The sequence below is a fragment of the Notolabrus celidotus genome, chromosome 5, assembly GCF_009762535.1.
Source record: "Notolabrus celidotus isolate fNotCel1 chromosome 5, fNotCel1.pri, whole genome shotgun sequence".
Taxonomy (NCBI): Eukaryota; Metazoa; Chordata; class Actinopteri; order Labriformes; family Labridae; genus Notolabrus; species Notolabrus celidotus.
Genome location: NC_048276.1, coordinates 6,867,867 through 6,880,750, shown reverse-complemented (window position 1 = coordinate 6,880,750; position 12,884 = coordinate 6,867,867). Strand labels below are relative to the sequence as shown.

General features: G+C 43.6%; 1 protein-coding gene across 1 annotated transcript; it reads right to left on the bottom strand.

Moving 5' to 3' along the window:
* Positions 1-2,915: 2,915 nt before the first annotated feature.
* On the bottom strand, positions 2,916-10,931 carry LOC117812672 (reticulon-4 receptor-like 1). The gene is made up of 3 exons (XM_034683579.1): positions 10,877-10,931; positions 10,310-10,764; positions 2,916-6,346 (listed from the first exon to the last, which is right to left on the bottom strand). Exons 1-3 carry the CDS (start codon positions 10,929-10,931, stop codon positions 5,447-5,449), a joined length of 1,410 nt encoding a protein of 469 aa, XP_034539470.1. The 3' UTR covers positions 2,916-5,446.
* Between the last annotated feature and the right edge of the window lie 1,953 nt (positions 10,932-12,884).

Sequence of the window (12,884 nt, the reverse complement as noted above, 5' to 3'; positions counted from 1 at the left end):
GCGTTAATGGTTGTTTGTCCCTATATGGGTCCAGGGTCCTGGGTACCCTGCCTTAACCAATGACTACCATAATTGGAAGCCAATTTTTGGACCCTCTTGACACAGATTGGGATAAGCAGTATAGATGATGCATATATTTCAGGTTGCCAACCTTTTATTCCTCTTTACTTTTTAATACCTTTAAAATGATACTATATGCAGTATGTTTGATCGTATTCTGCAACATATTTAAACATATTCTTAAAGGTGACATATCATGATTTTTTCATCAATATATATTGATCTAAGAGGTCCCCAAAACATGTCTTTGAAGTTTATGCTCAAAAAAAACACTTTGAAATCAGATTTTGGTCTGCCTGAAAAGCCCTCTTCTTCAGTCCTCCTCAGAACACTCTGTTTTCCCTCTGACCACGCCCCCTCAGGAAGTGGATGTGCCTCGGCTCTCCAGCACGTTGATCTAATGTTTACATGTTGGCTGAATATACACGGCTGCTCACAGATCATGTTACTTCAACCCTCTGAATCTGATCCAGAATCTGATCCTGATGGAGAGGCGCCTGTAGCAGGACCTTTCTGAAGGATTGGTCACAGATTTAGTGTTTCTTGTTTTATTTATCAGTATGTCGACGTGTGTCTTGGTACACAGCTACGAACATGTAGCTATGTGGCTATGCTAACTAGCGCTAACACTTATCCATGATAAATAAAAATCATCCACTAGATCTTCAAATCTGCAGGCCTGGGGAGTAAAACCGACCTCTACCAGAAAGGCAGCAGGACCTTTCTGAAGGATTGGTCACAGATTTAGTGTTTCTTGTTGTTTCAAACTTGCTTAGTGTGTTCCTTTCTTTGCTTGTTTGTACGTATGCTTCATCCTGAATGATGCATGTACATTTTGCTCGTCTCTCAGTCACACCTGGAGCTCTCACAAAGCCCAGACACAACGTAAACTGTTCTAATTCACAGGTCAGAAAATACTGACAATAAGGCCTTTTTGCTTTTCATAACAGTGAACAAGTAATGTTTATATCTGTTGTAGACTGACAAAGAATTGAAGTGAGACAGTGATATCAACTGGATACTATATGTTTTATTGTTCCCCCCATAGACTGTATAAAAAATGGACGTAGTATCTGTGACGTCACTCATCTGTTCCTGGAGCGCTGTTTTGAAGCCAGTCATCAGCGGGTGCCATATTGGAAATGCTGAACACAACCTAACTTTGTCTGAGCTAGTGTGAGGTAAAGAGATGGGCCTTCAGCCTTTTCGTTAACAGCTACAGGGTGCCCGCCTTCTCAATCAAGTTAGCCATGCCCTTATTTGCAAAACTCATAATCTTAATATCTTTAAAAATAATAAGTTATGAAGAATTAGCTATTCAGACCTAAACCGTTTTTTGAACCAAGCTGTAAAAATGTTTATTATTGCTGCAAAGGTCGTCTTCTTTGAATGGGTGTGTATGTGGTTTCCGGTGTTTCTGCAGCCAGCCCCAAGTGGACGCTCAATGAACTGCAGTTTTTGGCACTTCTGCATGGGCTTCATATTTTAAGACTGCAGGTTGCAGCTTGGTCCCACATCTGGACTGTTGACAGGGAGCTCCACAGTGCTGCACAATGATTTAAGTTATAAAGTATGCAGAATAACAGAATTTGAAAATGCAGCATACAGCTGACTCTTCTGCCTCTTCTTGATTATGAATTATGTTGAATAAGTAATAGTTAGGGTTAGGGCTTTTTGGGTATATGCATATTTTTTTAGGCAACGTCTTTACTTTAAACAGGAGGTGAATTGTCGGTCTGTGTTTTCATTAGCATTGAGTCTAAGTTTAAAAGGCTGGTGTCTTAACAACACTACTACATTTTCCCTTTGCCTCTGGGCTTCAGTTTTAAAAACTGCTTCATATTTAATTTTCTCCTCTGAGTCATAGTGACAAAATCTCCATGCTCCAATTTCAACTGGGCTCTTCATCACAACATGTGTCACTACATGGACGGACACATGTAAACCGCAGCCAAGGCTTCGTATTGGACGCCTGCTGTGATTGGCTACCCGTGTTATGCTCACTTCCTATCCCCTGGCTGCTGGTCTGTTTTGGTACTGATAACTACTTCATGGATTTCTTTTGTAGATATCCCCTAACCCTCCGCCGTTAAATCCCTGCGCTTTACTCATTCTCTCTCTCTTTCTCTCGTTCTGTCTCTTTCTCTCCCTCTCTCCCCATTGTCAGCTCAGTTTTACAAACAGAGCAGTGATACTGTCTCTCAGAGGCACACCTCTTCTCCTGCCCTGGCCGGCTGTCAGGCCGGATCTGCCATGACAATGGGCATCCATGGTAAACCGGACACACACACACACACCACATGTGAAGCACACAAACACACAAACGCACGGAGGCATGGCACACTTCAGTGCTGCCCGGTGTTCACATGCATTAACGTGAACACTGGGCAAACAATCAAAGCAGACATGGCACAGGCGAGCGCTCTGTTTGACCTCACCTTGACCTGACACAAGACACCTCCCTCTCACTCTCACCGCTAATACAGCTGGACAGGTGTGTGTATTTGTGGGTTTTTGTGTGTGTGGGTGCGCTCACAGTCATTCTGATGCATATTTCATATTAGGCTGCTGAGTGCAGGAGTTAAACTAGGACATGAAGGAGGCCAAAATATACCCTGGTTTAATGTGGGTGTGTTTCTCTCCCAGCAGTAGATGAATATACGTCCTTATTCCATTACCATTTTTTACTTTTTAAACATTTTTTTTCTTTTTCTTTTCATTACTTTATCACGCAGCCTTGGGGCTCCTTTTTGAGGTCTGTCTATTAGCCACGTTCACGCACACGCATGCAAAGACAGATGTGAATGTGCAGCAACAAAAAAAAAAGGAGGCAAACAAACAGACCACCTCAGCCGTTTGAGGACACTTTCTGTTTAATGTTATTTATAAACAGCTTTTGAGTCTGGCATTGTTTGATAACCACATACAAAACATTTGGGTTGCACAAATGAAGAGAGGAGAGGAAAAGAATAAGGAGAGAGGAGAGGATGGAGAAGAAGGGGAGGAAGAGGGAGGAAAAGGCGGGATGAATAGGAGCATAGAAAAGAATAGAGGGGGTGCAGGAGGGGGGCAGTGCAGTGTACGGTTTATCTTGAATGAGTCAGCAAAACCAAAAAAAGTCGGAACTGAAAAAAAGATAATGATCATATTAAATAAAAAATTAAGTTCCAGCCTCAAGCTCCCTGTTTATTTTTTAGGGAACGACTGAGACACAATAGAACATTTCTCTTTTTTTTTTTATATCATTCTTTTTTTTTTTTTAATACAAAAAAGTCATCCTCACAGGAATAAACAGACACAATTTACATCACCTCTGGGTTCACAGCAGCACAAACAAGTTCACCAGTAGGGGTCTCTAATCCTACATGTCAGGAGAACGACACCAGCGACTGTTCTTCCCCAACATTTAGACACGAAAAGGCGCGGCTCAGCGGGAAACACTCACATGCAGGGTACAAAAGTGGCCCCTGCTTTGGATTCCCATCCAAACCACACGTTTTTAAGATTGCCAACAAACCAAACAAATCTTTTTTGTGCTTTCTTTCAGCTTCCCTTAAATTTAGCTTTTCACAAAGTCATCCTTTGCATACGAGGGCAACCCCTTTCAAAACAGAGATCATGTAATTGTAATGCTGTAAGACATGAAGAGACTTTTAGCATCACTTGTAAGTTAAGGTACCTGGATTGCCCGTGTGAATCTACAGGTTTCTATCTATCTAACTGAGCACTTGATACTTTGAGTGATTCTGAAGTAGTCCAGGTTGAAGGTGGAAGCCCTGGACTTGACCAGGGTTATTTGCAGTGGGACAGGATCCGCTGTGTGAAAGTGATCGGGCATTGTTAGGGATGTGTGTGCTTGAACCACTCCAGTTCAAAGGGGGATCCTGTGTCCCAGAGTCCTTAAGTCCTTGATATGTCCTGACGAAGAATCCCAAGTATCAGATGGGGGATTTTCTCAGACGTAGCAGCATTAAAATCCAACTCTCCAATCAGGCGCTCAGAGATTGCCCGGTCCATCTGTTTGGGCGCTCTCTAAATACACCGAAGAGGACAAAGGAAGGAATTCAGTGGCAGGTTGTTATTTCCTTTGCCCTGTGATGATAATCAGAGACTCTGAACTGCTTTTGTTATCCAGCTCAGCCCCTGATTAGACAATTGCAGGTGTTATATTGATGGTGCTCATTGTTTCGGGCCTTTCCTCCCCGCGGCATTCAAAACCCTCTTGGCGACTTTTTGGATTAAATCATCTGTTCTTGAAGGATATATTTGTGTCTCATTAACCTCCACAGCAAAACAAAGAAAAGTGCATGTAGCATTTTGGAGTTCATCGCTCAGGCCTCAGCTTTCCCTTTGCCCTTCAGGCTCGTCGTGGCCTTTGTTTTGAAACCAGTGAGGTCGAAAGAGTGGATGAAGCGGTCCCCTTGTTTTTCCCCCTTTGGCTCATTGGCTCCTGTTAGGCACTCTTGCTGTCTAGTGTCGTTCTACCCGCATGGCTTAAGTGTTCATTTCGAGTGGGCACACACTCATACGAAACAGTAACACAGAAATCATTCACTCTCACTCTTTTACACTGACTGTGATCAGTTGGCTCTTTATGATGACAGGTCAGCTCTGAATGGCTTTTTAAGTTAATGGAATGCAAAGGCAAGGACAATGAGAGAGTCAGTTCTATGGATCTGTCACAGCTCTAAGAGTCTAGATTACAAAGATAGAGTTGTGCATTAAAGTGGGTCCACCTTGCTTTAAGACATGTTGAAATAAACTTTGTAGATATCTCGTGACTTAGTTATCACTGCCAAATGATGACTCATGTTACTGCCACTTGTGTCTGCGGTGTTCTGGATCTTAAGGTGCTGCTGAGAGATTAGTGTGACAGATAGGAATGACAGTGCCGCCCTCTCAGCATGAGTGACAGATGGAGGGTGCGCTGAGAGAGCATTGTTGTGTGAAGAGGGCTAAACATGGAGACAGAGCCTCGAACTGTTATGATTCCTATTGTGCATCCTTGTCGCTATGATTTGAATGAATCATTGGCTCCTTATTTATGTGGCTGTACAGTTTTTATAAGTACATAAATTTGTGAAGCACTTAATGCCTCAGAGACGGGTGTAAAGTTTGTTTTTTTCCTGTGTTTCCCTTGGTGACATCATCAAAGAAATGGGCTAAATTGATTTCCCTGACTGCCGTACTTTTATTGTGACTCGTAAAGACTCCTGCCATAATACCACAGGGAGACTCCGACAGTAGATATTTAATAATGTTCTTTGTACACAGTCATGTACGCACTCAGTTATGCACACGTGCCTCATTGAAAGAGCCGAGGCAGGATGGTTCAGCAGGGTGAACCCACTGGCTGCTTCACCAGCACGAGCGTCCAATCCCTGTCTCAGCGTAGGATCACAGAGATGAGTGACAGCAGCAGAGCTGACTGTAAACACAAAGTAGAATCTGCAATGCGGGACCCTGCGTTATTATTTGCTCTCTGCACCCCACTTGGTGGGCGGACAGAAGTTCTGGGGATGCACTTGTTCTTCCTTCTTCCATTTCCAGACATGCCGTATTTACCTCCGTCTGGAGTATAGTCTTTCTCGCCCTCCACCCGCTGCACCTGCGTCTCATTTGCCCCGCCTTTTGCCTTGCGGCCCCTGCGGGTACAGTTTCTGCGGCCTCCCTTCGGTGGCCTTGGCAGGGGCGAGGGTGAAGGCAGGCTGTACTGGTCCCCGTGAGGCAAGTATGGCCGCTGATGGTGGTTGTGATGGTTTCTGTGGCGATTCAGGTGGTTCAAAGACTCCCCGTGCTCCATCTCCCTACCTGGACCCCCACGACCGTGACCCTCGCTTGACAAGCAACTTGGCAGCTCCTCTTTCTTCACTGATTTCAGGTCCTTTCCCACCAGCTCCGGCGGTGTAACGCACATCAGAGAGGACGTGGAACCCCTGAACCTTCTCAGCCAATCCCAGAGAGACAGCGCCTTACAGTCACACTCCCAGGGGTTGTCGTTAAGCCGAAGATACTCCAGTGCTGGCAGCAGAGTCAAGCTGGCGCCAGATAGCTCAGTCAGGGAGTTATTAAACAAGTACAGGGTGGTGAGGCGGCGCAGGTCATGGAAGGCCTGGCGGTCCACCCACTGGATTCGGTTCTGGTGGAGAAGCAGGCGGTCTAAGACACCCAGACCACGGAAAGTGTTCTGGCGAAGGCTCCATAATCGATTGCCGTGCAGGAAGAGATGACTAAGGTTGAGCAGGTCTATGAAAAGATCGTCTTCCAGGAACTCTAACTGGTTGTCCTGCAAGGATGAAGAGAAACACGAAAGGTCAAAACAGAAGTTGACAATAACTGCATAGCATTAAACAACGAGTGATTTTCATTCACTATGCTAAATGATTTGTGACATTTAATTCACTCAAACATTGCTGACAATTGTTGACCTTCTACTTCTGATGACAAAGTTGCACTCGTCAGACAGTCAAACATTTTGTACCAGCATGTTTTAACTCTGTTCAAATCATTGAAAACTGTTTGCTTACTTTTTTTTCAATGATTATAAATGGAGCTAGATGCAATGATTGAAAAAGGTACTTGCATACAATGGAAGCATTTCCAGCAACTCCATTAAACACCTCAAAATACAACTTCCTGTCAATCTGAAGAGGCCTGCTTAACTGCTATAGTAGTAACCAGTTTGATTGCCATAGCATTTTGACCACCTGCCTAATTTCGTGTAGCCTCCCCTCCCATCAGCTAAGGGTATCAGGTAACAGCCCTGATCCTAAAAAGACATGCACTCTGTGGTATCTGGCACCCAGACATCAGCAGCAGATCCTTTACTCCTGGGCATTGCAAGGTGGGGCCTCCTTGGTCTGTACTTGTTTGCCCAACTCATCCCACATATGCTGGGTTAAATTAACATAGTGGGAATTTTGAGACCAAGTTGGCACTGTTGTGTTTCCCAAGACCTTTTTCCATTGCTCTGAAGTACTTTTCTGAAGCCCACATACTCGTGTAGGCACTTTCAGCGGTGCTCAAGGGTCAGCATGGGCACCCTGACTGGTCTGCAGCTGCACAGCCCCCTACAAACATAGCTCGAGTTCTTCTCTTGGATCAGACCACTCTGGGCCAGCCTTCACTTCCCAAGAGCATCAGTGCAACTTGGTCACCCAGGATCTTTTACCTTCTTTGGACCACTTTTGGTAGATACTGACCACTGCAGACTGGCAACACCCCAGAAGAGCTGCAGTTGTAGAGGTGTCGTCTTGCCATCATAATATGGTCCATGTCCAAGTCACTAACATCCTTACACTTGTCCATTTTTTTAAATCAACTTTGAGGACAAAATGTTTACTTGCTGCCTAATTCCTCCCACCCACTGCCACGTACCATTGAAACGAGAATCAATGATATTCCCTTCACCTGTCAGTGGTCATAATGTCAAGGCTTATCTGTGTGCATGAGCCTCTAACAATTGAGAAACTCATTTAACACCTTCTTTTTCATCTGTAACTTGAATTTCACAGAGTCAGAGAAATAACTTCTCAAATACAGTCATAAACTCCTGCAGCACCACAGATCGACTCCTTCCAGCTTTTCACACAGTTCTCACCAAAAGACTCAATTACAGTTTAGGGCAGCAGAGCTGGCTGTAACATCATGTAATGTGGTGACTGTCTGGAGTAAGAGTGGTAAAGCCAACTTCAATGATAGTCATAAATGGAGCAGAGAGCATCAGCAGCCTGCAGACCGGAGACATGCTGTCTGATGTCACACCGCCTTATACCTATCACATATCACCAGTCTGCACTTTCACAGTCAATTAGTTAATTTCAGATGCAGTTATTTAGCATTTCATTGGTCATTGAATTTGACTTCCTGTAGTAGTTGACCCAGGAATTAGTTAGTCTCTGTTATTAGCTCTTTAAATTTACATACCTAAATTATTCTACAAACAAAGTCAGTCAAAACCCTCACAAACAGCCTCACTGAAATAAACTCCTGGATGCAAACAAACTTTCTCAAACTCAATTGTAATAAATCCGAAATTCTCATCATAGGCCCAAAATCCCTCACTTCCACCTGCCCAGACTTCTCACTCACTATTGATAAATCCACTGTTTCAGCATCCACCCACATCCGTAACCTTGGTATCATTTTTGATCAGTCACTTAACTTTCAACAACACATTAACAATATTTCAAAAACGTCTTTCTTCCACCTCAAAAACATCGCCCGTCTCCGCCCCTCCCTTTCCTTCACTGCAGCTGAAACTCTCATCCACGCCTTCATCACCTCAAGACTCGATTACTGCAATAGCATCCTCTACGGTACACCCAACACCCTCCTCAACAAATTACAATACATACAAAACTCAGCTGCACGCCTCCTCACTCATTCCCGCTCCAGAGACCACATCACCCCAGTCCTCCAGAACCTCCATTGGCTTCCCATCCCCTTCAGAATACAGTACAAGATCATACTCATCACCTATAAAGCCCTCCATAACCTAGCTCCCTCCTACCTCACCGACCTTCTGCAGCCATATAATCCCTCCCGCAACCTCCGCTCCACCAACGCCAACCTCCTCACCCCTCTCACCAAACCCAAGCACCGAACCTGGGGGGACAGGGCCTTCTCTGTCGCTGCCCCCACCCTCTGGAACTCTCTCCCCCAACACCTCAGACTCTCTCCCTCACTCACCAAATTCAAATCCGGACTCAAAACACACCTATTTAGAAAGGCTTTTAAACTAGAATTGATTGATTTTTTTTTCTTGTTTTGTTTTATTTTGCTGCCTTGCTTTTCTTTGCTTTTTTGCACTGTTTTCCTTTTGCTTCCTATTGTATAATTGTATTTTCCTGTAAAGCGCTTGGAGAATCTTTTAAAGCGCTTTTATAAATAAAATGTATTATTATTATTATTATTATTATTATTAAAAGAAGTCACAAAAAAAGCTTAATTGAAGTATCTGTGCCACTGAGCTGTATAAGGATCACTATCAGTATCAATTCAATCTTCAATCAATCAATCAAGCTTCATTTATAGAGCGCATTTCATACAAATCAAATGCAATTCAAAGTGCTTTACATTGGTTTAAGAAATAATACAAATCTAATATTTATAAATGAAACATAAAGCAGGAATGGAAATAGAAGTAGAGACTAAAAAGCAGATTTTAATTGGATAAAATTTACATGAATAAACAACAAAGGGAAATATTTAAAAATTAAGTAAATAAGGTAAATAAAAGCACGAAAATAGCAATATAGAAGTAATAAGATAATAAAAATTGAAGAGTTCAAAATAAACAAATAAATAGAAAATTAAAGTAAATGGAAAATGACGTGAAAATGATGTGTTAAAAAAAGCCAGACTAAATAGATGGGTCTTTTTTTTTTTTAAGTTATATTTTTGGCCTTTTTGCTTTTTATTTTTTAGGACAGCTGAAGAGAGACAGGAAATGTGGGGAGTGGAGAGCGGGGGAGAACATGCAGGAAATGGTCGACCGGCCAGGAATCAAACCGGCGAACCCTGCGACGAGGACTGTAGCCTCTGTATGCGGGGCACTTAGACCCCTAGGCCACCAGCGCCCCAATAGATGGGTCTTTAACTGACTTTTAAAAATCTCAATACATCTAAATAATACTTTCCTGGAATACACAAAAAAAATGTAGATAAGTTAGTAGATTAATTTATTTAAATACAGCTTGTGGATGGTCATGCGTAATTTTCTTTGCCCTTTGAGTAATACTTTTGAATTCAAGCAGCCTGAAATAGAAAGGTGGCCCACGGCCAAAGATTGTGTAATCTAGTCACGACTCTCTTTTGTTGTCTGTACATTTGACAAGCTGTTGAACCACATGTTCATAGATGACACAAAAATGCTCTCACACATCAAGCTCTAACCTTAACCCGACTCACTCACTGTCAGGATTATTCATATCATTGATTTTTCCCATCGCTGATATAAATATGGGTTTTTTTAAATGTAGAAGCTCTTATTTTAAATTATTTAGACATGAAATTCATAGATTTCAGTCCCTGTCCTGTTTATCTTCTGCTGTGAACCACAGGAGCGATACCCAAGCCTGCTTTGTAGTATTTTCCCTGCACTTAGGATAACAGCTAGCATTTGATCTGTGTCCAATTCATAGGCAGCAAGTGCTGAGCCAGGCTGATGGACAGATTACACTATAATGCGATTGTGGCTGCAGCTGCGGTATACAGTAGAGATAAAAGGTGGCTGTTATCCATGTACCTGTAGGTAGAGATACTGAAGATTATGAAGCCCGGCGAAGATCCCCGGAGGCAGGCTGATCAGACCACAGTGGTACAGGTGCAGCGCGTGCAGCCGACCCAGACCCACAAAGGTGTCCGAAGCGATGGCTTTCAGGTGCTTGTTGTCCCCAAGGTCCAGCTCCTCCAGGCGGTCGAAGCCGTGGAAGGTGGACGGTTGGATGTAGGAGATGTTGTTGGAGTAAAGCCACAACATGGTGGTGGTCGGCGAGAAGTGGCCGCGAAGAAGCCGCTGGATCTTGTTGTTCTGCAGGAAGACGCGCTCGCTCTGGGCCGGGATGCCCTCGGGCACGGCATGGAAGTTGTGGGCCTGGCAGGAGACGGTGCTAGGTGAAGTGTAGCAGATGCAGTGGCGAGGGCACGGCAGAGAGAGATCCAGGCCACAGAGCACCAAGAGTAACTCCACCCCACCATAACCTGAGAGGAGAGGAGAGGAGAGGAGAGGGAGAGAAAAGACGAGCAGCATTAATTAGGGCCCGAGGACCGACAAGGCCCTTTTTGGAGCCTTCAACATGCCCGAAAAACTCACCAAACTTGACACACTCATCAAGCCTGGCGACGTGTTGATATTCATTTGGTCCCATGCCAAACCACGCACATTTTGTAGTAAATACATTGACGATTCAAAGTTATTCGAAAAATGTCGCTAAATCCAAAAATTGTGGGCGTGGCAGACTTTCAGGCGTTGCAGCAAACACACATATCTCACCATAAACAGGAAATTGATTTTTTGGGGGCTTTAAAATGCCCCAAATCCCACCAAATCCAACACACTTATCTTGCCTGTTAAAAAATGTAAGATATTTTGGTAAATTTGCTCAGTAGCGCCCCCTAGAATTTTCAAAAACCCCTCCCCGTAGACTTTATTTTTAGCTACATGTGTGAAAATGAATATGCTTATTCATGACATCCAGACGCACAAAAAAGCCTCTCACACCCACATCCGAAACTCAACAGGAATGATCAAACACGCATGTCTCGCCATAAACAGGAAATTGATTTTTTGGGGCTTTAAAATGCCCGAAATCTCATCAAAACATCAGGCATTGGCTCATATCAGGCGCTGGCTCACATGAGGCGGTGGCTGCAAGTGTGCGAGGGCCCGTTCATTGCTGCTTGCGGCTTTAATTGAATTTATACAGCAGAGCTCCTGTTATCTAACACATCTTAAATGAAAACTCATTGCTCTCAGTTTACAAGGACAACAATAGGCATGGTTCAGTGCAGACACATTACAATGCAGACACAAATCTCTCAGTCTCAAACATTCATAAAATGTTTTGTAAGCCAGCTCTCCTCACAGACTTCATTCATTCCCAAACTGCATGCCCTTACCCTTAACCTTGAATTTACCTCTCTGTTATCTTCATAATGAAATCTCTCAACAAACCCAAATCCAAACTCGGGGGACCATTTGTTCCCACTTTGAAAATCCTTAACACAAAGATTACCCATAAACACTCCACACAGATGCTTAAAACCCTGCTCAGGTCCCTCTCTCTCTGCTGCTGCTGCTGCTGTACGTGTGTGGTCTTGTGGTTTTTATTGTTTTGTAGTATGATTGTCACAGAGGTGCCCACATTTTTATTTATCTCTTCCTCGAACCAATCCGGATGACACGGCGCGCACACACACATGCAGCATCCAGTCACGTGCTGCACAGCGTTGTATTCTTTCGTTATCCTCTAAAGGCGACAGAAAATCGATGATACTCCTGCTTACAAGCGAACACGCACCGCACCTGTGATACATTTCCCACAATAAGGGGAAACCGCAGTAGAGAAAGAGAGGGTGGAGGTTGGAGCAGGAATCACCTGCATTATTTCTCTGAAGTGGATATTACATTTTGTTTTCTGATTCCCCTCATCTCAGTCTCCTTTTAGTTATTTCTACTTCTCACCGCGTCTAGTCTTTGATGACTTGTGGAGCAGCAGAGAAAAAATGCTGATCGGAGATACAACCCTATATGAACATCAAGTGCTGACATGTGTCCAGCCGTCTGTGTGTGTCAGTGACATGAGCAGATGTGAGAGACAGATGTCCAGATCACTGCGACGCCACCGCTGCTGCTCTGTGAAGAACGACTTGTTCTGAAACGTCAGTAGAGGTCAGAGCAGTATTACCCAGAGAGTAACACATGTGTGCCTGCACAGCTCAGTACACTTGTGTAACCTTATACACACAGGTACACACAGTGAGTGTTTGTGTGTGTGTGTGTTTGTGTGTGTGTGTGTGTGTGTGTGTGTGTGTGTGTTGCCTTGTATATGTTACATTTAAGCTGAAACATTGTGACAGCAGTGTCTGCTGTGTTTGAGGAGTCTGACCTTTTCATCAAAAAAAGAAAAAGAAAAAAAAAGAGCAGAGCATTCAACAGCTGTTGTCACGGCAGCCCATCTGTGTCACTGTTAAACAAACAACAAATAATGCTGCACATCATTTATAATTCAAGCATCCGTGTGCGATTTGTTTACCATAATGAAGAATATATTTTAGATACATTTAACATACACTTTCATTTTGTTTATAGTGTCTTTAAT